The sequence below is a fragment of the Nicotiana tomentosiformis genome, chromosome 10, assembly GCF_000390325.3.
Source record: "Nicotiana tomentosiformis chromosome 10, ASM39032v3, whole genome shotgun sequence".
NCBI classification, from domain to species: Eukaryota; Viridiplantae; Streptophyta; class Magnoliopsida; order Solanales; family Solanaceae; genus Nicotiana; species Nicotiana tomentosiformis.
In genome coordinates this window covers 72055561-72082876 of record NC_090821.1, presented here as the reverse complement: position 1 = coordinate 72082876, position 27316 = coordinate 72055561, and the positions used below count along the sequence as shown (strand labels likewise).

The 27316-nt window shown below is 36.0% G+C and overlaps 1 protein-coding gene and 1 long non-coding RNA gene across 2 annotated transcripts; one reads left to right on the top strand and one right to left on the bottom strand.

The window, feature by feature from the left end:
- The first annotated feature begins 11222 nt into the window (after positions 1–11222).
- On the top strand, positions 11223–17750 carry LOC104084500 (GDT1-like protein 4). Its single transcript, XM_009588384.4, has 13 exons — positions 11223–11381; positions 11497–11565; positions 13516–13575; positions 13682–13729; positions 14577–14662; positions 14780–14816; positions 14893–14940; positions 16307–16375; positions 16462–16506; positions 16584–16645; positions 16922–16994; positions 17082–17189; positions 17432–17750. The coding sequence occupies exons 1-12, from the start codon at positions 11358–11360 to the stop codon at positions 17148–17150; spliced, it is 690 nt and encodes a 229-aa protein (XP_009586679.1). The 5' UTR covers positions 11223–11357; the 3' UTR covers positions 17151–17189; positions 17432–17750.
- Positions 17751–26322: 8572 nt separating this feature from the next.
- LOC138900524 (uncharacterized) lies at positions 26323–26559 on the bottom strand. The gene is made up of 2 exons (XR_011411590.1): positions 26450–26559; positions 26323–26377 (listed from the first exon to the last, which is right to left on the bottom strand). It is a non-coding gene; the product is annotated as an uncharacterized lncRNA (long non-coding RNA).
- Positions 26560–27316: the final 757 nt, after the last annotated feature.

The following is a 27316-nucleotide window of genomic DNA, read 5'->3' as shown; positions in this document are numbered from 1 at the left end:
ATTTTAGAATCAAATTAATTCACTTGTCTATAAACCGCGTATAAATTCAACTGTACCGTTTTACGGGTAAACACCAACCCAGTAGATAGTCACACGATTCATAATAATATATAAGAACGTCCAATGTTAACATGATAGCAAAACCTAAATCAAATTATTTTCTTTTTGGCATAATAGAGTTTGCTTAAAGGCTAAAGCTTTGCCTATTTTGTTTGTTGGGTTTCTTTCTCTTATTTTGTCTTGGAACTTAATTGAAGTTAGTAATCTATACGAATATAATTATTTTCTAGTAGTTTTTAAAAGATGATGCAACAAAGTGCTTGCACTGTATCCTTTGACTTTGTTACAGAAAAGATAAACAAAACCCCAAAAAAAAAAAAAAAAGGTCAAAATGAAATTATTGGACCACCCATTTATTAAGTGTGATGTATTTTCCAATATATATTTTAAAAAACGATAACAATATTCCTTTCGAAAGTCCAAGGAACTCCGATACAAGTCCTTAATTGTCCCATCATCTCTAATCATAATCAGCTTGGTTATAAATTTATAAATGAAATTTAGTTAGATAACTGTGAGGTCTTAATCAAATATTCTAAACAGAGAGTTCCCAATATTAGGAGCCAAATTGTTACTTTACCAGGTTGACTTGCCCTTGTATGTGGCAATATATAAAGTGGCAATATAAAGTGCTGACTGTTATGAATATATTATATTATGGATGTTCATTTACTACTCCATTGTAAATAAGCTTCCTAAAAAAGTTTATCCATATGAGACTCCGCCATAAATATATTTATCTATTTAGTACTCTATTGGAAATAAGTCTCTTGAAGAAGCTTATCCTTTCGGTACTCCGTTATGGATAAATATTACTCATGATAGAAGATTATCTATATTTGGCACAACAGTTTAGAGTAGCAGCTTACAAGCAGCTTACACAGCAGCAGCTTACAAGCAGCTTACAAGTAGCTTACACATCAGCTTACAAGCAGCTTGCAGTAGCAGCTTGCAGTAGCAACTTACACAGCAGCTTGCAGTAGCAGCTTACACAGCAGCTTCCTTTCTTCTATAAATAGAGGAGAATTCAGTTCATTATGTACATAAGTTTAAAGTTTGAATAATATATCAGTTTCTCTCTATACTTGTCTTTACTTTACAGTCTTTATTTAATAACACGTTATCAGCACGAGACTCTGCCATCTCGAGAAAATACTTTGAAAGTATCAGAGAATATGGATAATCCTTAAATTATGTTTGGATCAAAGACCAATCATGAAAATATTTGTGTAGTTGATAGTGGAACAACTCATGCCATATTCAAAGATCAGAAATACTTTTCTTATTTGCATAAAGAAAAAGCAAATATTTCTACAATTTCTGGTAATATAAGTTTGATTGAAGGCTCCGGAAGAGCTATTGTATTTCTGTCTAAAGGAACAAAACTTATTATAGAAAATACATTATTCTCCTCCAAGTCCCGAAGAAACTTGTTGAGTTTTATAGATATCCGCCAAAATGGGTATCATGTTGAGACAATAGATGAAATGAACGTGGAATATCTTTATATTACAAAGAATATTTCTTGCCAGAAATGCATTGTAGAAAAGTTACCAACTTTATCTTCTGGCTTATATTATTCAAAGATTAGTACAGTTGCAGCACACTCTATCGTAAACCAGAAGTTTACTGATTCAAATACTTTTGTGCTTTGGCATGGCCGTTTGGGCTATCCTGGATCAATAATGATGAGACGAATTACTAAAAATTCGAGTGGGCATCCATTAAAGAACCTGAAGATTCTTACAAATGATGAATTTTCTTGTGATGCTTGTTATCAAGGCACAATGATCACTAGACCATCACCAATGAAGGTTGGCATTGAGCCTCCTACCTTCTTAGAACGTATACATGGGGATATATGTGGACCTATTCACCCACCAAATAGGTTGTTTAGATATTTTATGGTCCTAATAGATGCATCTTCAAGATGGTCTCATGTTTGCCTACTATCATCTCGCAACCTGGCGTTTGCAAAGTTATTAGCCCAAATAATTCGATTAAGGGCACAATTCCCAGATTATCCTATAAAGGCTATTCGCCTTGATAATGCTGGAGAATTCTCATCTCAAGCTTATGATGATTACTGTCTATCAGTTGGGATAAAAGCTGAACATCCGGTAGCTTATGTTCATACTCAAAATGGCCTTGCAGAGTCATTTATTAAATGACTCCAATTGATAGCAAGACCACTACTTATGAAAACAAAATTGCCCACTACTATTTGGGGCCATGCTATCTTGCACGCAGCATCACTTATCCGTCTCAGACCAATACATTATAATAAATATTCTCCGTCACAATTAGTTTTTGGTCATGAACCAAATATTGCCCATCTACGAATTTTTGGATGTGTTGTATATGTGCCAGCACCACCACCACGGCGCAGTAAGATGGCCCCCAAAGAAGGTTAGGAATATATATTGGGTTTGAATCACCCTCTATTATTCGCTATCTTGAACCATTGACGGGAGATTTATTTACTGCTCGATTTGCAGATTGTCGATTTGATGAAACAAATTTTCCACAATTAGGGGGAGAGAAAAAGGAAATCAAAAGAGAAATTGTATGGAAAGTTTTATCATTATCTCACTTTGATCCACGTACCCCTATATGTAATCAGGAGGTCCAGAAGATCATCCATTTACAGAATATAGCAAATCAAATACCAGACGCATTTACTGATTTGAAAAGGATAACTAAGTCACATATCCCTGCAGAGAATGTGCCTATCCGAATTGATGTCCCAGCAGGACCATCTATTAGCATGAAAGCTAGTGAACCTAAAGCATGCCTGAAGCGTGGTAGGCCTATGGGTTCTAAGGATCGAAATCCTAGAAAAAGAAAATCGAAAAATGATCAAAATGATATTATGAAGGGATCTCCTGAAGAGACCCAAGATCTGATTAGTTATGAGATTCCTGAAGAAATCAATAAACCCGAGACTCAAGTGAGCGAAGAACTTTTAATAAGTTCTACTGGTGATGGGATTAATTTAAATCGATCTAAAATAGTGGTGGATAATATTTTTGCATATAATGTTGCACTTATCATTATGCAAGATAGTGAGAATTTTGAACCCCGATCTGTTGAAGAATGTCAATAAAGATCTGATTGGCCAAAATGACAATGGGGCAATTCAATCAGAATTGAACGCACTTGCTAAAAGAGAGGTCTTTGGACCAGTAGTCCAAACACCTGCTGGTATAAAACCAGTTGGTCATAAATGGATTTTTGTGCGAAAAAGGAATGAGCAAAATGAAATTGAAAGATACAAGGCTCGCCTTGTCGCACAAGGATTCTCACAACGACCTGGAGTTGATTATGAAGAAACATATTCACCAGTTATGGATGCCATAACATTTCGATATCTCATCAGTTTAGCCTTACGTGAAAGGCTTGAAATACATATGATGGATGTGGTTACAGCTTATCTGTACGGGTCACTTGATAATGAGATTTACATGAAAATCCCTGAAGGATTTAAAATGCCTGAAGCATATTCAAAATCTCGGGAAATGTACTCAATCAGATTACAAAGATCTTTGTACGGTTTAAAACAATCTGGGCGCATGTGGTATAATCGCCTCAGTGAATATTTATTGAAAGAGGGTTACATAAATGATGTTATTTGTCCATGTATTTTTATAAAGAAAATGGCATTAGAATTTGTTATACTTGCTGTTTATGTTGATGACATAAATCTTGTTGGAACTACAGAAGAGCTCCAAAAGGCAATTGAATATCTTAAGAAAGAATTTGAGATGAAAGATCTTGGAAAGATAAAACTTTGTCTTGGACTGCAAATTGAATATTTAGCAAATGGGATCTTTATGCAACAATCTGCCTATACAGAAAGGGTCTTAAAACGCTTTTACATGGACAAAGCGCACCCATTGAGTACACCAATGGTTGTTCGATCACTTGAAGTAAATAAGGACCCGTTCCGACCTCCAGAAGAGGATGAGGAACTCCTAGGTCCTGAAACACCCTATCTCAGTGCAATTGGTGCACTTATGTATCTTGCTAATGCTACAAGGCCTGACATAGCATTTTCTGTTAATTTACTAGCAAGATATAGCTCTTCTCTTACACGGAGACATTGGAACGGGATTAAGCATATATTGCGATATTTAAAGGGAACTCTTAATATGGGTTTGTTTTATGCTAACAAAGATAGTGCAGATCTTGTTGGCTATGCAGATGCAGGTTATTTATTTGATCCCCATAAAGCTAGATCTCAGACCGGGTACGTATTTACATGTGGAGGTACTATCATATCATGGCGCTCCACAAAACAATCTATTGTTGCTACTTCTTCAAATCATGCTGAAATAATAGCCATTCATGAAGCAAGTAGGGAATGCATATGGTTGAGATCAATAATTCATTTTATTCGAGAAAAATATGATTTGGAATGTGAGAAAAGACCCACAATTTTATACAAAGACAATGCTGCATGCATAGCCCAATTGAAGGGAGGATTTATAAAAGGAGATAGAACGAAGCACATTTCACCAAAATTATTCTACACACACGATCTTCAGAAAAATGGTGACATTGATGTGCAACAAATCCGTTCAAGTGACAATCCGGCAGATTTATTCACCAAATCTTTACCAACTTCAACTTTTGAGAAGATGGTATACAAGATTGGAATGCGGAGACTTAAATATTTGAAACAAGGTTTTCATCAGGGGGAGTAAAATACGCGATGTACTCTTTTTTCCTTATTAAGATTTTTTCCCACAGGGTTTTCCTTATAAGGTTTTTAATGAGGCAGCTAGCAATGCGTATTACTAAATATGTGTACTCTTTTTTCTTCACTAGGATTTTTTTCCACGGGATTTTTCCTACTAACGTTTTAACGAGGCACATTATCTTTTAATGAACATCCAACGGGGAGTGTTATGAATATATTATATTATGGATATTCATTTAGTACTCCATTGTAAATAAGCTTCCTGAAGAAGTTTATCCATATGAGACTCCGCCATAAATATATTTATCTATTTAGTACTCTATTGGAAATAAGTCTCCTGAAGAAGCTTATCCTTTTGGTACTTCGTTATGGATAAATATTACCCATGATAGAAGATTATCTATATCTGGCACAACAATTTAGAGCAGCAGCTTACACATCAGCTTACAAATCAGCTTACAAGCAGCTTGCAGTAGCAGCTTACACAGCAGCTTCCTTTCTTCTATAAATAGAGGAGAATTCAGTTCATTATGTACAGAAGTTTGGAGTTTGAATAATATATCAGTTTCTCTCTATACTTGTCTTTACTTTACAGTCTTTATTTTATAACACTGACACTATTAACAAAGAAACCAAGATTTTTTATTTTTCCAACTTTTTTTTCTTTCTAGAATTGTGGTGTCTGAGTCGGTTTCACGCGTCTCAACTATTCTATTGAGTTTTTATCAACTCTCATCAGGTATTGAAAATTTACACATTACTTAAGCAAATAGTAAGAAATCACTTAATATATTTTATTTTTTTTGCTTTGCTGAGATTTTTAATATCAAATTTAACGCACTTATTATTGGCATGAATAGTCTTGTGCTAACTTTAGGGGTGGCTAGTGGGCCGGGTAGGACCGGGACCGCGAGCCCATATGGGCGGTGGTCCTAAACGGTCCTAATCGGATAGGACCGGGACCGTGGGGTGGTGGGCCGGGTAGTGGGCCGGTCTCATAGGGGAGGCCCGCGAGACCGGGACCATTTAGGACCGGGACCGGCTCAGAAGTGGGCCGGTTCAAGCGGTCCTAAACGGTCCTAAACGGGCCCAACGGATAATTTTTTATATAAAAATATTTTGACCGTTTGGCCATTTAAAAACTAGCCGTTTGGTCTGCCAAAATAGCCGTTGGCTATTTGCAAAATAGCCATTTAACCCCCCAAATTTTGTTTTAACCCCAAACTTTTTATAATTACACCTTTTCCCTATTTTTAACTATAAATACCCCCTCATTCTTTCATTTTTCTCACAAAATCATCAATCTCTCTCAATCTCTCTCTAATATTCTTCTATAATTGCTTACTTAATTGTTACAATTTGTGCAAAATTGTGAAGTTGGTGAATTGAAGTCTTCAAGTCTTCAACGATAATTATTTTTCAACAAGTTGTTCGTCAATTCGGTAAACTCGTTCCAACTCTTAAGTTTGAATATTATAGTTTTGTTTGTTTTATTTACTTTGCTTGATTAATTAAGATGGCTTATTCCCTAAAAAATATATTTAGTAAAAATAAGGAAAAATCCAAGAGTGGTGAATCTAGTAGCCAATCTGTTCCTCCTCCACTTCCCCCGGCTCCCCGGCCGAAACCTGTTACCCGTCCTACACCTGCTATTCTTGATAGCGATAATAGTTTATTACAATTTACCGAGAGTCAATTTTGCCATAATATTGCACCTGGTGAACAATTAAACCATGAATATATGAATGCTCTTTATGATAATCCAACTATTGATGAAAATGATGATGAAGAAATAGATTTTGATGAAACGCAACCGGATGACGATACACCCACTAGTCCTGCTCCTAAAGTTAACCCAACTAATAATAATCCAAATGATCCCCCGTCTGACCCTCCTGTTACTGCCCCTACTTTTTCTAGACAACCTTCTAAACGGGCAGAAACATCTCTTGTTTGGCCATTTTTTACTCAACTAAGAGAAAAAAATAGGGTTAAGTGTAAAACTTGTGGCAAAGAGTTATTGGAAGCCTTGGGGGGGGAGGGGGGAGGGAAGTTTGACTAGACACATATTGCTACACCCTCAAGATAAAGCTAGATATTTTCCTATGAAAGCTTTGGCCGAGGGGACAAGTGCACCTAGTATGGCTGACCTTAGTACCGGGTCAAATCAATTTCAATCGGGAATTTACACTGTTACCGGTGGTATTTTATATTATGATCCAAAAAAAGATCGGGAAGAATTGGCAAAAATGGTTACTGTTATGTGCTTACCCTATAGTTTTCCTTCTAACCCTCACTTTGTGCATTATATTAGAAAAGTTTATAATCCTACTTATAAAGGTTTTCCTCGCACAACCGTAAAGAGTGATATTTATAAATATAAACATGAATATGAACAATATTTGCGCTATTTATTTACTCATATAAATTATCGTGTTGCTATTACAACTGATATTAGTAGAAGTGGTAATGACTGTGATTACCTTACTGTTACCAATCATTGGATTAATGAGGATTGGATAATGCAAAAGCGCATTATTGCTTATAGAATAATTAATTCACGTCAAACATGGCAGTTTATTTCTAGCACGATTACGGATATTTGTAGATATTTTTGCATTAGTGATAAAATAATGTTAGTTTCAATGGATAATGCTACTAGTAATACAAATGATGTAGCCTTGCTTACCACTACACTAAGTCCTGCATTTAGTGATATTTTTTATGTTAGATGTATTTGTCATATTTATCATTTAATTGTGGGTGATGGTGTGCGAATTTTAAATGTTGAAATTGAAAAGGTTAAAATGGCTCTTAATTGGCTTTTTTATTCAAACCGTAGAAGTAGACTTAGAGAATATTTTAAAAGATGCGATGAATTTGGCCTAAGAGAAAGAAAGGTTCCTAAACCTTGTACAACTAGATGGAATTACATGTATAAAAGTTTAGTTGTTGCATATGAATATAGAAACCCCATAAACTCAACGTTTAATGCTCATGTAAGTGATGATGATAAGCACCTTACAAATGCGGATTGGGCTAATGTTAAAATGCTTGTAGATTTTTTAAAAATTTTTCATATTGCTACAAATAAATTTTCTGGGCAATATTATCCTACTATTTCTAACTGATTAGTTTATATTGCAGAACTTGCAAATTTTTTTGATTATTTTTCAGAGGGTGGGAAAATTTATCAACTTGCTATTGATTCCATGAGAAAAAAATTTAAAAAATATTTTTTCCCTATTCCCCCTATTTATGGTGTTGCTGCATTGTTAAATCCTACTATGAAATTAGGAGGTCCTCAATTTTGGTATGAAACTGTTTATAATGGTTTAGCACTTGAAGATGAGGAGTTGTCTACACTTGCGGACGCAATAGCCTCAATTAAAATAAATGTTCAAACTATTTATAATGCTTATCAAGTTGCATTAGATCATGCTAGACCAAATGTTCCAACTCCTTCTTCTTCTAGTTCTCAATCATCTAAAAGAACTGCGGGAGTAAGAGCACTTAGTGCTTGGGCAGGGTTCAGGGGTTCTCAAGGTTCTAGTACTAGTGATTTTTCACAACTAAATGAGCTTGAAGTTTATTTGTCACAGGGAATTGAGGAAGTGAATCCCGACGGCTCCTTTAATATTTTAGAATGGTGGAAGGACAAAGAAAAATACTTTCCGATTCTTTCAAGGATGGCCCGAGATATTTTAACTATTCAAGCTTCAACAGTGGCATCAGAGAGCGCTTTCAGTCAAGCAAGACTTCAACTCGGTGATTATAGAGCGTCTATGAGGGAGAGCTTGGAAAAATCAGTACCTTTCAGAGATTGGATCCGTTCGGAAAGAAGAAATTTTGGACTTGCTGAATCACAACCAGAGGTAGACGAAACTTATGAAGAAATGCTAGCTGAACTTGCGGAGGATGATGCTTTGCCTGGAAGCGGTGATGACCAAGCTTTATTTCCGCCACCACCAACGGAAATTCCTCCGGATCTTGAAGAATTTATGAAATTTGAAAGAGATACCATATAAATTAATATGTAACTTGTATTTTGGCACATCTTGATTAGTTTCTTTTTCTTCTCAATGGTGGTATTAGCACCTTGTTGTGCTCATTCCATAGGGGGGAGGAAGACTAAGAAAAATATTGCCATGATTTTTTAATGCTATAATAAAAATATAACGCATTGCTTTGAATATCTCTTTATAATATTTTTGTCTTTTTATATACCTTAAGCTATACATATATATATATATATATATATATCTTACTATATACATAGTAAGATGTATATATATTTATATACTATCGAATATGGCTTTGAATATCTCTTTACAATATTTTTATCTTTAAATTTGAATATCTCTTTACAATATATAAGCTTTGAATATCTCTTTATAATATTTTTGTCTTTAAATTTGAATTAAAAAATTTAGGTGACAATTCTATAATATAATTTATTAGGAATTGCCTTAGATATTTTTATTACCATTTTTTTTCTCTAACTTGTATAAAAATAATTTAAAAAATAAAAGGTTTCCGTTGGGCCCATTTGGGCCCGCTTAGGACCGTTTGGTCCCGCTTAGGCCCGGGACCGGCCCACTTAACACGGGACCGCTAGTTCGTGGTACCGGACCGGTTCCAACGAGAAGCCCGCAAAACCCGGAACCGCTTAGGACGGGCCGCCTAGGACCGACCCACTTAGGACCGGGCCCGCGAAGCCCACTTAGGACCGGGCCCGACCCACATGCCACCCCTAGCTAACTTTAGTTTAGGTATTTCCTTTCAATATTTGTAACCATTTCAATTTTCTTAATACTTTATCAAGGAAAAATAGAAGAAAAGAATATAGATCAAGTTTGTTTTTTTAAGAATATTGTATACGGTCAAAATCGGTTTCGACCTTCGTGCGATTGGTCGAGATAGGGACATAATGTGCCGAAGAGCGTCTTCATAATATCGAAGCCAGGTTACCGAGCTTCGAGTTTCGGGGACCGATCAAATACCGAGCTCGAAGTCATTATCGAGCTCGAAGCCAAATCGAATTATGATGTGAAGCGGTGTTATCAACTTTAAGAGTCAGAGATCGACCAATACCGAGTTCGAGCCAAATATCGGGCCCCGAGTCAATATCGAGCTCTAAATCTGAAGACTAATCAGTATCAAGTCCGATCAAGATCGAGCTAAGAGATAAGAGCCGTTACAGCCGCACCGAGGGAGAGAATTTGGGCGGGAATTAGAGAAAAGCTAATCTATCACGGGTTCTCCACTATGTATTCTTAATTATATCTAAAGGAGGATCCCTCCACTATAAGAGGGATCACTATTATTTCTGTAAGGCAAGATCTATTAAGGCATTCATATACTATAACTCAGATACTACAGAGACACTCCCATATTGAGAGATTATCCTTTTGAGCTTTATACATTGATTTATCTTGCTTATTCATAAATCATCCTCCATTCAACTTTGTTTGTATTATATTTTTTACAGTTAATATTCGATATTTCTGCCTATCTTTATGATTTGTGTTAAGTTATACCACGTATCCTTAGAACTACGTATAAATTCAACTCTATCCGTTTTTCGGATAAACAAATATAAATTCTCATCTCTTTTTCAACTTCAATTAAATGTTGTCAAATCGTAGGAGTAAGAAATTTCTATAATTACCACTTAGCATAAAGATAGGTTCCAAGTCAAAAAATCATACTCTTACTTATATAAAGACGCCAAATCGGCTGTCAAAATCCAATTCACACGAAGTTTCTCCCATTTTGGCAAGTCCATTATTGACAGTACAAAAACGAAAATTCCCCCAACTCCCACAAAATATACTCCATCAACTTCACGTGATTTAATCGCGCGTGGTACATTCGTCTTTTCAGCTTCACCCAATCAATTCGCTTCAGCTTCCGTGTCACTCACACACATACCTTAAAAAACCATTTCTTAAAAGACCAATATCATAGTTTTCAGTTAATTGGCTGTTTGCTCAAATTTTCAAAACCTTTTTATTTTGAACAATATATTCTTTATTAGAAGTACTTCTCACAAAAATACGTTTAAAAAGTAATAGTTTGTGTTGATTAATAATTTGAAACACTTTGTTAATATTAGAGTAATAATTTATACTTGGCAATGCTTTTTAAAAGTACTTTAGGAAGAATTTTTTTTTTTTTTTTACTACGCAAATACATTAATTTTTATGAAAACATTTTGAAAATTAATGTAAATGCCTCGTTTTAAATTATAAATTTTAAAAGTATTTTCTTTAAAATAGGCAAAGAGTGAGTAAATAACTTCACGTGATTTAATCGCGCGTGGAAAATTCATATTATCAGCTTCACCCAATCAAATGGATTCATTTCCCGAGTCAGTGTCACACACACATCCCTTAAAAATCCCTTTCTCAAAAACACCAATACCACGCGCTTTGCTTTCACATAAACGTACACTGCCGTACACGGCATTTTTCAACTCACACAGCTTAACAACTCGATCTCCCCTCTTCACTCTCCTCTCCACCATAATATATACTCACAACACACACACAGATTGCTCTCTCAAGCTTTACTTCGAGGAGCAATTGAGAAGATGAGTACTCTTTCAGTGGCGCAGGTAATTAGTTCTTCTCTTTTCGCCTTTGTATATATGCATTTAGATATAAGCTTTTGATTAAATCAATTTGATTTTGTTTCTTTTTTTTGCGTTTTTTGTTTTTACTATTGACCAGGGTTTTACGAAGTCGTTGGCGATGACGGTGTTGTCTGAGATCGGAGACAAGACGTTCTTCGCCGCTGCGGTGAGTTTATTGTAGATTTAATTGCAATTAATTAATTAATTCTATGGAATTCTGTTTAGTTTTGACTGTTAGCTGTAATTTATTCGGAAGTTGCGTTAGTGAATTATAATTTGTCTTTAACGACTAATAAATTAGAAGTACTTTGAACAAAATTTGGTCGAATGGAGTGGATAAATATCAGGACGGATCCAGGATTTTAACTTGATTGGTAACCTCTTGTACTTTTAAAATAAGTGTTCAGAAAATAATATATATTAAAATTTTAATGTTTTTTCACATATATATTCATGTTTCGTGTCGAAAATAATGATAGCTACTAAGTTATGTCCGCCACTGGTAATATAGGATTCGTAATTGCTGACTCAACTAGTTTGAGATTGAGGATTGATTGATTGATATGTGTATTTGAAAATGTATTGGATTGTGAATGGAAGCTGGGAGCTCAAGAGTGAGGTTAAAATGACTTATGTGGTATTTGTGCTGGTCGGAGGTAGTAGGTACCTGGTGGAATAGTCGAGCTTTGGTCCCATCATAAAAGAAAGATTGAGTTAGCTGAGTAAAACAGTTTGAGCCTTTGAGGTTTGATCTATGCAAGGCGAATCATGGGGTTCTTATTTTGTTTTATTTGTAAGTAAATCATGGAGTTCTTATTTGCCAGAAAGTAAAGCTTTTTTTGAGACCAGGATAATATTTAAGCACAAACTAATTAGAAAGCTTGATTGAGCTGCTGCTGTTTTGGATTCTGAGATTTCGAAGTTAGTAATAAGTTGTGTCAACTGCTCGGCTCACCTAATATTCAAGTGAATTGTTAACACTTCGTAAAGTTAGAAACTTTTTAGGCTCTTCTGTAAGTAGGTCCTGTTGATTTCTTTGTTTCGTATTTTTTTCTTCTTTAATCTACTCTTGTTTAATTCTTAAATATTTTTTTTTTGGGGGTGGGGGGGTTGGAAGGTTGTTCAGAACTGTAAAATCATTTTCTGCATTTTTAAGTTATCTAGGAACGAACTTGTTTCTAAATTAGCAAGTAGTCCTTGTTATCTTTACTTGTATTTGGGAATCTTAGATTCTTAAAGTTGATGGCACTAGAATCACGAACAATACAGTGGACTGAGGATGAATTCTAATCTTCTGTGTTACTCTTCTCCCAGTTTTTAATAGTTTGTCAATAATAATTATTTACTGCAAAAAGTAGTTCCACTTCAGAAGAACAAATGCAAAAAGGAAGAAGATATTCTTCTTTATTTGCCTCCTCCCTGTCCATCACACCCTCCCAAAAAGTCTGCCTGGTTCATTGCTTTCATATGTCAGCGGAAGCTACTCTTCCATTCCTAGTTTTTCCCTTCATCCAATTCTATGTGATTGTTGAATACCAAAATGTCTTACTCTTTAGCTTGCTGTGGACTTCATTAATTAGTGTATGTTCTCACCAAAACCAGTAATTAGTTTAGAGAGAAGACCGTATCATTGCCTCCTTGAGCTATGCAAAAATAAACCAAAAATTATTATGTAGAAATTAAACCAACCTATCAAAAAACTTAATTAGAAATTAAAACCTCTACCAGTACTGATGAAACCCATAGTATCGCACTTTCCGTATGTACAGCCCACTTGCATTGCTTCTTTATCTTTTAACAGAAAGACTCTATAACACATTAGTGCTGTTAATTGTGAGACTTAACTTGCGGTCCATCACTTTTCTTGCAATAGGTTGAGTTCCATATGGCTGAACTTTCAGATTATTACCTCTTTGTGGAAACTATTTTTGACATTCAACTCTTTAGCTGCTTCTTTGTTAACTAAAAGGTTTTGTGATGTTCTCATTTATTCTGATGTCCTCATCTTCAGCACCTTTGTTGTTTCTGTTATTCAGAATGTTCTCTATTTTTAGTCAGTTTATTCAGAATATTCTCTAATATTTACCTTATTGTTTTGACAAATTTAAATTTCAAGATCTTGGCAATGCGCCACCCAAGGAGACTCGTCTTGTCAGGGTGCCTTGGAGCTTTAATTGTAAGATTTTTTGCACCCTTCTATCAGTATTTGTTCCATCTATTTGACATTCTCTTCTTTATATTGTGGGCAATAACAATCTCCTGAAAATTGTTGGTCGCTCTAGGTAATGACCATTCTGTCTGCTGTTGTTGGTTGGGCTGCTCCCAATTTGGTGAGTTCCATTTAGTTGCAATTTTGAGTACAACGTTCTAATCTTAAAAAAATAAGTTATTTTTGAGCAAATGTTCTAATTTTGTATTTCACTTGAGCTGTCTATTATATTTGATGTAAAGTCATAACCAGAACTGGAAATATACATTTCTCCCGTTCTTATATGAAATGGTTATACATCCTAGTTTGTTCCGGTAATTGAGACATTATGTCCAATAACAAAGACATTGCTGTGTGCTTAATCTCAAGGTCTGTGCCTCACTGTTAGCTAGTGATCAGTTCTGAGAAACTTTAAAAGTTATCGTGTTTTTGTTTTTTTTCTTTTTTTTTTTTGCCATGGACAAACTCCACTTGCTAAATATTTGCTTATTGTCATAGGCTGTATGCACCTATAATAAAATAGCATGTGCTATATATTATAAAAAATGAAACTGTATCATTTTAAAACTGGTAGTAAGTCATCTTAAAGGCAAAAGATAAGGGAAGGGCCGCACCCCAAGGGTGTAATGTAGACAGCTTACCCTAATGCAAGCATTAGTGGCTGCTTCCACGGCTCGAACCCGTTGCCTTTAGGTCACACCGGTAATAAGTCATCTTATGCATCTGTTATCTATATTGGTTTCTCATAAATAGTGGTTCTTGTCATGGATTAGATGTGTATGGGGTGCAGTTGGAGTAAATCAGATGAAGAACAGTTATTTCTTGTTTATTCAAGTTCACTATCATGATTAGCCTATCATTATATTTCCATGCAATTTCACATGCTTAGGTATCAAGCACTATGTAATCTGCTCTAAATTGTATCTGTTTTATTTGCACGACATAAAGTTTATATACACTCCCCACAGGTCTCCCGCAAATGGACCCATCATATTACAACATTGCTGTTCTTGGGATTTGGAGTATGGTCTTTGTGGGATGCATTCCATGATCGGTAATCATTTGGTTCCTGCTTGCTTCTGATTATACTTCTTCTGTAAATCTCTAATCTCTGTATCCCTTCTATGCTTCAATTGTTTTTCCATTAGTCTAATTCTAATTTCATCCACAGGGAATCTGAGGAACTGGCTGAAGTTGAAGCAGAGCTGGTCTGTGTTTTTCGAATCACCTCTTGCCATACATGAATTTTAGCTTTTCTTATTTTAACTTTTATGGTGCAAGTAGGACGCGGATATAACAGCTAATGGTGGAGCAACCAAGGAGAAGAATAAGGTAGCATTCCTGCTCATAGTGTACATTGCATATCTTTTTTTCCTTTTTTAAAAATAATTTTGGACTTCTCCAACTACCCAGATCCTGCCTCCTCTGGACATAGGGCCTAAAAATGATAAAAATGACAAATCTGTTAAGAGAAGTAAATTACCAATATCTATGTCCAACAGCCTCCTTTCTGCCTCCCCTGGACATAGGGCAAAAAAAGAAGAAGATGAAAATAACAAATCTGTTTAAGAGAAGGAAAGTACCAACCTCTTCCTCCAAGTCTTGTAGCAGCAATTTATGCTCCCTCTGTCCCATTTTAACTGGCACATTTTCCTGGTTAGTCTGTCCCAAAAAGAATGACACCTTTCGATGAGATGATTTATAGCCACACAAATATCTATGGCTTGTTTTAGACCTCAAGTGTCAAGAATATTTCTTTTTTTCTTAATCTCCGTACCCAGTCAAACGGAGGGAGTAAGTATCTTATTGCCTTTTGCAAATGCTTCTGAGTGGTTACAGTGATCAAGATTTCTTTTTAGTTATGAATGTTGTTCCTCTAGCATCTCCCTGTTTGACATGGCTGTTCTTTTGTTTTTCTTCCTCTTCAACAAGTACACTGATAAATCTTATTGGCTGACAACAACCTAGTTCTTTTTCTTTCTTTCGTTTTTTAAAGAGACTAAGCTTACATTCTCCAACTTGCTCTAATTCGTCCATCCTGTGTGCCGATTTCTAGACCTTTGTGTCACATACCACCTCTTAATAGTCCTCCTTGTCTAGTCACTATTTTACGGATTTCAGTTTGGATGAAGGATCGTGTTTATGTACTCACTGCCTATTTGGTTTTGGTTACTTCTTTTCTGTGTTTTCAATTTTTGAGAATATATTCTTCCCGTTGAGGCTTTCTTGTGCATGTATTTTGTTCCTCTACATTTCTGACCTGAGTCATCTTATATTATATACGGGAAACACGCTCAAACTTAAGGTTGACACTGCCAGTGATGCGACACTCTCAGAGATTGTTCCATTTTGCTTTTTTGTTACTTACAAACCATGCTCTAACCAAGTAGAGGCTGGTCTCTGGGGAGCTTAATTCACTTGTTAGTTTCTTAAGTCAGCTCCATTTGATCTGCTAATTTGTTGAATATCTGAGAACTGTCCATATACAAGTCCCATATTCAAGAATTAGATCAATAAATATGTCTTAAGCGAAGGTCTCAGCTTATCAAAGACGTATTTTCTATCTCCGGGCTGTCTGCTGTCAAATTCTTATTTTACGAATTTCCTAGTTCTGATAAGAAAAGTTGTAAGCTTGCCACAAAATGTACAAGGGACAATTACCGTTCTCAATAGCTTTAACAATGTTATGTTTTGCTAGGATTCTGACGAGTTAAAGAAGCAGAGGCGGCCTCTTCTCACTCAATTCTTTTCACCCATCTTTCTGAAGGTTAATCTCTGTATAATAGCTGCCAGAATTTTTCTTTTGAAGGTCATCATTAATAATCAATAACATATATTGCTCTAATTTTGCAGGCATTTTCAATTACCTTCTTTGGTGAATGGGGTGACAAGAGCCAGGTATGCGACTACATATCATGTAAAGTAGCGTTTAATCTGCCTGAGGTAGCTCCTAATGTTGTGTGACAATTTCTCAGCTTGCTACCATTGGTTTGGCTGCGGATGAGAATCCACTAGGAGTTGTTCTTGGCGGAATCTTGTAGGTTACTCCTTAACATAAAGCCTTTTCTTATCAACTTGTTATGTTCCCAGCTATAAATGTCATTCTAATATTGCTTTGCGGCTCCTATGTCGCTCCTGAAGTCAGACATAGATGTCAAGAAATCTTTCTGCTGATTAGTATTTATATTTGTCGAAAGGAAAAAAATGTAAAAGGGAAAGACGTCAGTTGTAGCTCTCTCAACACATTAAGGACATAATTGAGGTCGAAAATTGGTCCGATGCACAGTTTTATGATGTAGTTGACCTTTCTCAGGGGACAAGCTTTATGTACTACAGCTGCTGTCTTAGGAGGGAAAGGCCTCGCAACTTCAATATCTGAAAGAATAGTAAGTGATTTAATTTACTCCTGCTCGATTTTACCCTTATGTTCCATTTGTCCATTTTCATGAGAACAGAGTTGTTGCGTGATGTAGGTGGCACTTGCGGGTGGATCACTTTTCATTGTTTTCGGAATTCAGTCCTTCCTTTCAACAGTCGAGTAACTACGGCGTTTACCTTATGGATAGTCGCCCTGTTCTCTGGTTAGTCTTTACTAGTTCCTTTATGCTATGCATGAGACAAATTGATATTAACACAATACTCAAGTAAATGCTATATTGTACATTTTCTGGATAAGATACAAGATTGATCTCTACCGTTGTTAAAAGAAAGATGAAAAAGTACTGCATGCAACCGTAGAACAATAAGCAGCTGACTCGTTTTAGAAAAAATTGCCTGTGTTTGATGATGACGAGTTTGACACTGGAACATTGCTTTCATGCAGGAAATGAAGGATTATGCAGCTGCATATCTCGTTTGGTCAAGTCCTCAATATGAAGGTACAACAATTATGTAAAATCAAACAAGTTGGGGAATGCTAATGCGGTTAGATATTAATTTCGTTAATTTAGATTAAAGCTCCGGATCTGGCGCAATGCAGGCCAACCACTATTTTTAACCCCCTCTCAACTGAAACCCAATATGCAGACAACGTGCAATTTATAACGAAATCTTCAGGCACTTGCTTATATAGTACGTGACTTTTGCTCTTTGGATGGATAATGGACAGTATTGCACCATCTTTTATGGCTTTTGTTCTTCAATTTCTGTGCATATATTTTGGGTTCTACTTGGGGTATCAATATACCCTCATTTAGGAAGGGATATTTCAAATCTCGGACCTTATAAATTGGCAATATGAGGTGATGAAAAGGGGCGTACAAACCGAATTGGAAAACCGCACCAAACTGAAAAGTCAAACCAAACCAATTAAAAAACCTGACTAGGTTTGGTTTGATTTGGTTTGGTATTGAGTAAAAAAATCTAAACCAAACCGACATATAAATATATAATTTTTTATATAAAATTTTATTTAAAAGATGTCTAGAAATATTTGAGATCCTCTCATGGGATATAATATTTTATAGAACTATAAAGTGCATTCATTTTTATTTACTTTAAATAATAAATTGTATCACTTTCTTATTATGTGTTATTGAAATGCGTCAATCATTTCTTTGTTCTTTCATATTCATATGTCAAGATTTATTATATGTTTTGAAGTAGTATTTCGATAATCTAAAATTACATAGAACATATCATTATTTAGGTACGTATTCATTTTTAAGTTTAATTATTAAATTTGGTTAACCCTGAAAGCGTACATCAACTAAAAATTATTGGTAGACGACTAAGAAAATAAATTATTATGTGTTACTAAAAAACAAATCTCCCATAAGATCACTTTAATAGATCATATGTTTGTTATTTTTTTTTTATTTTTAGTAAACATATATTCACTTATCAAAATTTTATCTATAACTTTAATAATGCAAAATTGAAATAATATTCATGTAACAAAAAAAACCTTGAAAAATTCGACAAAATCGAACCAATCCAAACCGATATAATTGGTTTGGTTTGGTTTGGTTTTGATAATATCCGAACTAACCCAGTCCATGTACACCCCTATGATGAATGAAAGGAAAGGGATTCTCTGATCATTTTGTCTGCATTTTAGCCGAATTATCTATGTATTGTGGATCATATATTACGCTTATTCCTTGGTTTTGTCCTCTTTGTCTAGTCAAAACGATTGTTTTGGCCAAGCAAAAGGACCTTAATTTTAAAGAGAAATATGAGGTTAATAACTGGAAAACAATTTAGTGAATTTCGACATTTCTAAGGCTGGCGTTTTATCATTAAAAACTGAAAAATAAAGGAAGGATGTCTCTTCTTCAAAGGATCGCCAAAGAATCAAGTAATTTTCCACTTAAAGGTATGCATGTGGATGGGTTGAAACTTGAGTTTCATATAATTTGACGTAACAATGATACAGAACTAAAAAGTAGAATACAACAATATTAACTATGCTTCAGTCTCAAATAAGTTGGAATTGACCGTATAAATTCTTGCTTATTTCTTTAAGCTCAACTCATAAAGAAAGAAGTGAGGATTCATTCATCATGTAATATAGTTTAACGAGATTCATGTAAACACAATTAGTTATGTATGAATTTCGTGTAATAGATGGTGGTGAAATGTGACAACTTCTGTTCGTATTAGTTTTGGACTCGAAGCTGAAGATGTGTTACTTCAGAAAAGTTTGTGTTTGAACGTGGTTTCAGTTTCTACTTTAGAAATTATTAAGTAAAACAAAAAAAACAGAAAATAGAAGCAAAGGAAAAAATTATATGGCACCAAAAAACTTGCGACATTGTTCACTACTCTATTCATACTATTTTGTTTGACATTATTTCCTTATTAGTCTGCTTCCATAAAAACAAAATTTTTAAATTTTTAAACAATCAACTTTTAACTTCCAATTTTATTATTAGTGAGAAACTCTAATAACCATACATATAACAATGTTATGACATATTTAAGATCACAAGTTTTAAAAGTCTGATTACCATACAAATGTTTGTCGTCTTTAAACTCATAAATTTAAGAATCTTCATTTCTTTCTTAAATTTTGTGTCGAGTCAAACTGTACCGAACAAATTGAAACGGAGATTGAGTCTTCCAAACAAATACAACTCTATGTCGATCCCCAACACTGAGAACTAATGACAATCTTGAGATATAGTGGTCTTCCAGTGAAATACGTAGAGACACGATAACCTACTCATTGGTCATAGTAATCATTTATCGAGTTGAATCTTTGAATGGTAGTGTTCTACTAGTACAGTAAATCTTTCTGTATGATGATAACATGTTTGAAAAACAAAAACAAAAACAAAAAACCTCTTATTTCAAGATTTACAATCTTGTACTTATGGATTAATTCAATTAGAAAAGGAGCTCGAATTCGCAAACAGGCCATCAGCATTTTTAATTGTCCCAACATTTTGATTATAGGAAATGCCATTTGGAATTTGAAACAAATAATTTCTAATTTGAGCTATCTATGTACCATGTTGAGTTCAGAATATATCTTTCATGTTTTAATCATTTTGGAAGCTTTTCCTTCCTACTTGGTTTCGTAAACGACGTGATTTTTAGTGTAACAAGTAGCAACTCAGCAAATCTCATATCGATAAAATACGAGAGATGTTAGGACATAGGAATATAATGAATCAAGCCCTTGAATCCTAGTGACGTAATTTTAAAATTGTGCATGCTTAGATTCAAGACGATAAATATCATTAGTGGATTGCGTTATATATACTCCATTCGGTTCACTTTAATTGATTTTTTGGCGTTTTCACACATATTAAAGAATCCAGCTTTTATCATTAATTAACAATGAAATTGACTATATTAACCTTAATTTGTTCATTGAAAATACAACAAATACTCCTAGCCTCTTTACTCCAATAGCAACTTTGAAAAAAAAAAGTTAATTCCTTCTTGATGTATAAAAAAATTAAATATTGTGGATCATAAAAAAATGTCGAAAAATCAATTAAAGTGGACGAGAGGGAGTATTGTATTAAAGCCGCTCCACATGCAGCGATTGTGAAACAAACTATAGTTTCTAACAGAGTATAGACCGTGAATTTTTAAGGGGATGTATGTAACACCCAATCAAATTTCATATCCGACAAAACACAAATGAGATCGATGTTGCATGTATAAGAAAATAAATTTTAGACATTATTGACACGTTTTAAAGCCGTGCATGGAATAAATAGAGTTCGGTAATGACTTAAGCAATAGGTTCGGTAATGACTTAAGCAATAGGTCACCGATAGACTTTCATTTAGAGTCCGGAACCAAAGTGTGGTTCTTTTGGACTCAAAGAATCATAATATGTGGAAAAAAACTGGGCACCATAATATGTATAGCGCGGTTAATCACCGTACTATACCTTAACGACACGTTTGTCCGTTAAAGTATAGCACGGTCAATAACCGCACTATACATAAAAGTTGGGCCCACCAATAATTCTTGTATTGAATTAACTGACACACCAATAATTCATAAGGTATAGCGTGGTCAATAACCGCGTTATACATAAAAGTTGGGCCCACCAATAATTCTTCTGGACTTAACTGACACACCAATAATTCATAGAGGTATAGCGCGCATATTTAAGGTGCTATACACCAAATAATTATACCCCCAGACTGATTTTTTTCCTTATTTAAAGAGTTTCAGAATTTTGTAAAAATCTATTCAGGATCCTTTAAGTCTTCCAAAATATTTGTTCGTTAAGTTATTTTGTATTTTGTCATAATGTCTGAAGAGCGAAGAATTAGGGTTTCATTATATTGGGGGGGTGAGGCTGTGGTGGAGAATAACTCAGTACGCTATAGTTGTTCTCCATAGTATCATGTTAAGTTACCACTTACAACGGAGTACAATACATTGGTATCGTTGTTATATAAAAAATTGAGTGTGAGCAAACGTTCGGTGAATATTAAAGTAACCAGAAGATATGCGTATTCTGTTACTCCGCAAGGGTTGCTTGTTATGCTGAGTTTAACATCGAAGACGATGAAACTCTGAGAGATTTTTTGAAGACTCCGGATGAACACCGAAAATTTCTTGTGATAAAAATGTTGGAAATATACGTCAAGGCTGGAGACGTTCGCAATAATGAGGTTCCGCAAAGTAGGGATATCCCCCAATCATCGGGTGGTTATTTTGGAGCAGCTTTAGCCGAACAGGTTCCGGGTGAAAGAGTTTGGCATGATCTAAACTTATCTCCACGGGCGAATGAGGAGCGAAGAAATAATTTCTCCCCAAGTTTACATAATCCACAAGCCAAGTGGTAAACTTCAATTTTTCTCTGTGTTACGATGTTTATTTTTATGTATTGAATTTGTATTAACACTCATATATTCCCCAGGGGGTACCGGCCATAAATGAATTTTACAAGTTATGAACCAACGGCCAGTTGGAATATGCCTAGTTTTGGTGTGTTGGATTATGGTGGTCCATCCGAGAGTCATCATCAACAGGATAACGTGCATCATGGGATATCAACATGGTATGATTTGTAAGTGAAGTGATAAAGTTTATATATAAAATTTGGATCAATTGAAAAACTCATTATTTTATTGGTTATGCAGTGAAAACGAGCAACTTGAAGGTCCGGTCCTTACTCAGTTTCCCGAAAATGATATATTTAATTGAGATCTGGCAGATACACAGAGTCAGGAAGAGAATCATGATTATGACAACAATGCTGATGAGTCTAGAGATAACACACCCTTCCTTGATGAGAGTGATAATGATGAGGACGAGAATGCTGAACCTAATTTGACGAGGGAGCATGCTCCACCTCCCGTTAGACCAAGAGTGTACGAGTCCCACGTGCAGTTTCATTCAAGGGAGATTTCCTACCTTGATCATTTGCCAAGTATGCCGGATGTGGCTGCCCTCATAAGGGATCTTGACGAAATTCGGACAGCAATGTGGGATGAATCTAGAGCAACGGTATTGTCAAAGGGCATGCTTTTCGCTGATAAAGTGCGCCTATGCAGGGCGGTGCGAATGTACAGCATAAAAGAGTGTCGTGAGATTGTAGTTCATGAGTCATCTACGGACGTATACAAGGTGATTTGTCGTAGATGGTTTACGGGTTTTAATTGGATATTGTGTGCGAGGAAGCTGAAAATAAATATGTGGGTTGTGGGTAACATTGGCACCCACAATTGTGAAATGGACACATTTAGTGGGAATCATTTAAACTTAAATGTTGACTTGATTTCTTTTGTCTTGATTCCACACATCGAAGCGTCCATAAGGTACAAGATCAAAAAGTGTATAACATCTATCCACCAGGTATATGGATGTACCATTGCCAAAAGAAAGGCATTTCTCGGACGTAAATGTGCGTTTGAAATTGTTTATGGTAACTTGGATAAGTCTTTTTCCTCTCCACCCAGGTACATTGCCGTATTGTAACATTTTAACCCCGAGACTGTTGTTGAATGGAAGCTTGAGCGGAGTCCGGGAATACCAGAACACATATTCAGATTTGTGTTCTAGGCATTTAAACTAGCCATTGATAGTTTTGTGCATTGTCGGCCGGTAATATCCATAGACGACACTCAAGTCTATGGAAAGTATGATATTAAGTTGTTGATCGCCATTGCAGTAGATGCTAACGGAAGTATATTTCCCCTAGCATTTGATATTTGTGCCAATGAAAGCCAAGAGACGTGGACATTATTTTTGAACCACTTGAAGGAGCACGTTGTCAGACAACGTTTTGGTATTTGTCTAATATATGATCGGCATGGTGGTATTTTAAGTTCTGTACAGAATTTGCGTGCATGGCAGGAACCGTATGCCTACCACCGTTTCTGTGTCAGGCACTTGAAGGCCAACTTCCAGAGGGCTTATCCGAACAAGGACTTGTATGATTTAATGTGGATGGCTGCAAAAGATCACCAAGAGTGTAAATTCAGGAGGCGAATGGAATTGATCAGGCAGGAAGACCAAGGAGCCTATAGTTGGTTGATGCGACATGAGCTTGACAAGTGGACTTTGCATGCGGATGGTGACAAGAGATGGGGAATTCTGACTACAAATATGTTAGAATCTTTCAACGATTTATTGAAGTCTGCACGTGGATTGCTTGTCACTACCATGGTGCAGATGTCATTCAAGCAGATGGCGGAGAGGTTTGTTGAAAGATCGAGAGGTGCATCGTCGTTGATGGAAAGGGGTGTTGAATTTATGCCAATACCAATGAAAATATTTGAGAAATACAGGAAGCGAGTATAGTGGCATTCATTTTTGCAGTATTGCAACGAGCGAAATATTTTTGAAGTTCGCACTGCTATTCATCACAACAGGGGGAATAATACACACACCGTCAATGAAGCCAGAAGGTTATGCTCCTATGGAAAATAGTCCATCTATCACATGCCGTGCTCACATATCATGAAGTGCTTCCAACGTACAGGTTTTGCGGCAACGAGGTACGTTGATAAAGAATATAGTATTGCTGCATACTTAAACACCTATAGTAGACAGTTGCAGCCAGTGGGTGTCGAGCATTATTGGCCGCCGGAACCATTTAAAATAGTGTGTAACAAGAAGTATGTGCGTCAACGACAAGTACAAAAAAGAACGCGTATACAGAACCAAATAGATATTGGTGATACCATTTATGCGCATAAATGTGGCATATGCTCGCAAACAGGACACGACCATCGTAAATGTCCTTCAGTTGGTTTGGGTAGTTGTGGTAATTCAGCTCCCGGTGGAAGTTCATCCAATGTGCCCAATTATGAAGGATACATGTAGTGTTTTGTTGCAGTAATTTTTTGTAATAAGTGTATGTACATGTTCAGCTTGCAAAATGTATGAAATAAAATTATGTTTCCATTGGGGTTAAATGTAATTGATATTTAGCATTAATACTTCAGTACAATAATTTAACATACATTCCAAGACAAAAAAATAATTGTCATTCGCCATTATCGTCGCTGTCTGGCACTATTTCATTGTCAATGTCTTCATCTTCTTCATCAACATCGTGTACGTAACCTTCGGGACCGAGGGCATCGTAATCTAGGCCCCAATTGACACACATTTTTCGTATTTCATCGCTATCATCAATAAGACCACTTGCTTGATTTCTACAACAATATGGGACTCCTACGTTCAACGTCTGTAGTAGAAACTTAGGTAGTCCTTCCCACTCGACAACGGTTGGGAAAATAGGATAATCATTGTCTCTATGCAATTTCTAATTTTCTAATAAATTCCAGTACTGATCCTCCGTTTCTTTCAGGAAGTTAAGATCATCCATTACATGATGAACAGCTAGTGCCTTTTAATCCCTATTGGTAGGACGGAAATCAATGTAGATTTGAAGAATGATATGATGAACCCATTAATCAGGAATACTACAAATCATGTTTGCAGTATGTTTGGAATATGACCGGTGAAGACGAACTCCAGATCTTTAAACTACAACAACTTGCGGCAGTGAAGGAGAAACTAAAAGATGCAGAAGAAGAAAAAAATAGGTTAGAAGAGAAATTTAAGTGGTTGAAGCACAGAATAATGGTCGATAGTGACTAGACAAACACATGGATGTGTTGAGTATAGTATTTTATCTTTATGTTTTACCTGTCATGTATTATCATTAATTGTACCAAATTTAAATTATGTTAAGTTGTCGTTTTTGTTTTTGTGTTGTAGTATTAAACTAATAAATAACCCGAAAAATAAAAACGCATGCACAAATAATGTAAAACATAAATAATGTTGCTATTATAAACTTAATGTCATATATACAAATAATCATAAATGTTAGTGTGTCCCACAACCTGTATGCTTTAAAGCATTGGTTGGCCTGAAGCGCATCCCATCCCGCCCGGCTACAACTATCAGGATCATCCTCATCGCATCGCCTCTTTATCGGAGGATGCGCTGCAACATGATCATCGGTAAGGCTGGCAGGCTCGGTCCAGCAGTAACCTACAGAATAATAAGATATTTTAGTATATGAAATATATATTACTAATGTACGTGTTAGCTAAAAAATATTTAATGGTCTTACCATGGTCTCGACGGGCTCCTGCATTTAATCATCCGTCTCAGGCATGTCAGTATCGCACAAAGTGGCCTCCGTGACGGGCGAGGATAATGTCGTTAAAAAAAATAAAAACGCTTTAGATATTGATGACTAATCAATGAGATAAAAGTAAATATAAATAATAGTAATACAAACAAACTTGCGCCTATGAAAGATCCTCAGCATCCCTCGATGATGAGCCATAACTCAATCGTGTCGGACGATCATCAGCAATCGTCGATGGCTCTGGGGGACCAGGAAAATACTTATCCCACTCCTGTTGCGTAATGGTCATGCCCGCGATCAACAATGGAGCTGTCGGGGTCACCTGCAAAGTCCCTGCGTCAACTGAAGGCTGAATGGCGGCATATCATGAGGAGCATCGTCTAGCTCAGGATGGTCACCCGGCTAATCATCACCAAAATCCTCAACAGGTGCCTCAATGCCCCCTTGCTGGGGACCACGTCCTCACCGACCCCCACAACCTCGTGGGACACCCCTTCCTCTCTGGGCACGCCTACCACGTCGACCACGTTCATGCTCCACTGCTGGCCCACGATGGTACTACTCAGGCAGCACATAATCAACCTCGTATCCTAAGTGCTCGTCATCTCGGGCTCGCCTCAATGTCCGGGAAGCCAGATCTGTAACCTGCGGGCCATACTCGTGCAAATCTGCCACTCCCTCACCGGTATGCTGCTGCATCTGCAGTCCCAACTAGTAGAACAGATGTAGGCCAATAGCCTGCACAACATGTAAAATATTAATTACGAAACTATAGGTTAACGTTATAAGTAGGTATAACAAATAACATACCAGTGCCTCATGCCTCCCGGCTTATGGAATATACCAACCACCAGCGCGATGAACGAGATTCCCGACGAGAAGTTGGGTAACACTGCGATACCAACCCATATACTCATGCTCACCATCCGTACGCTCAGGTGGAGGGGTGTCACGACCCAAAATTCCACCACAGGCGTCGTGATGACACCTAATCTCTAAGACTAGGTAAGCCGATTTCAATTATATTTTTGGAACTATTTTTTTTAATTTAAATAAGTAACCAAAACTAACAGCGGAAAAAATATGAATGTACAACCTCCCAAGACCGGTAGTACTGAATCACGAACTCTAACTGAATACATGAAATGATCACGAGGACCGAATATACGATATTGTTTGATTAAAATTAACAGTACAATGAAATGAAAAGACTCCAAGGGACTGCGACGACCAAGCAGCTCTACCTTCAATCCTTACGATCCCGCTTTTAACTCTTCTCAAGTCCGATGTCTCCAATACCTGACTCTGCTAAAAATGTACAGAAGTATAGTATGAGTACACCACGGTCGGTACCCAATAAGTATCAAAACTAACCTCAATGGAGTAGAGACGAGATACAGTCAAGACACTCACTAGTCTAATAACCTGTGCAATATAATATACAAAATAATAGGAACCAAATAATAATAAGGGCACGATAAAACAACCAGTTATATGCACAACAGACAACAAGTACCATTAATATCACTCAACAATTAATAAACACAATTACACCCAATTAAATCAAATCCTTTAAATAAATATCTTTCACATATAATTCTTCCAAATAACTCTCTTTTAAATATAATTTTCTCAAATAATTAGTTTTCAAATATAATTCTTTTAATAAATCTTTTC

Bases quoted from the DNA above. Each gene is read 5' to 3' on its own strand.
- LOC104084500 (XM_009588384.4), top strand. From the start codon at position 11,358: ATGAGTACTCTTTCAGTGGCGCAG. The intron at 14,941-16,306 runs GTAGCATTCCTG...ATGTTTTGCTAG, and splicing joins CAACCAAGGAGAAGAATAAG to GATTCTGACGAGTTAAAGAA. The intron at 16,507-16,583 runs GTATGCGACTAC...ACAATTTCTCAG, and splicing joins AATGGGGTGACAAGAGCCAG to CTTGCTACCATTGGTTTGGC.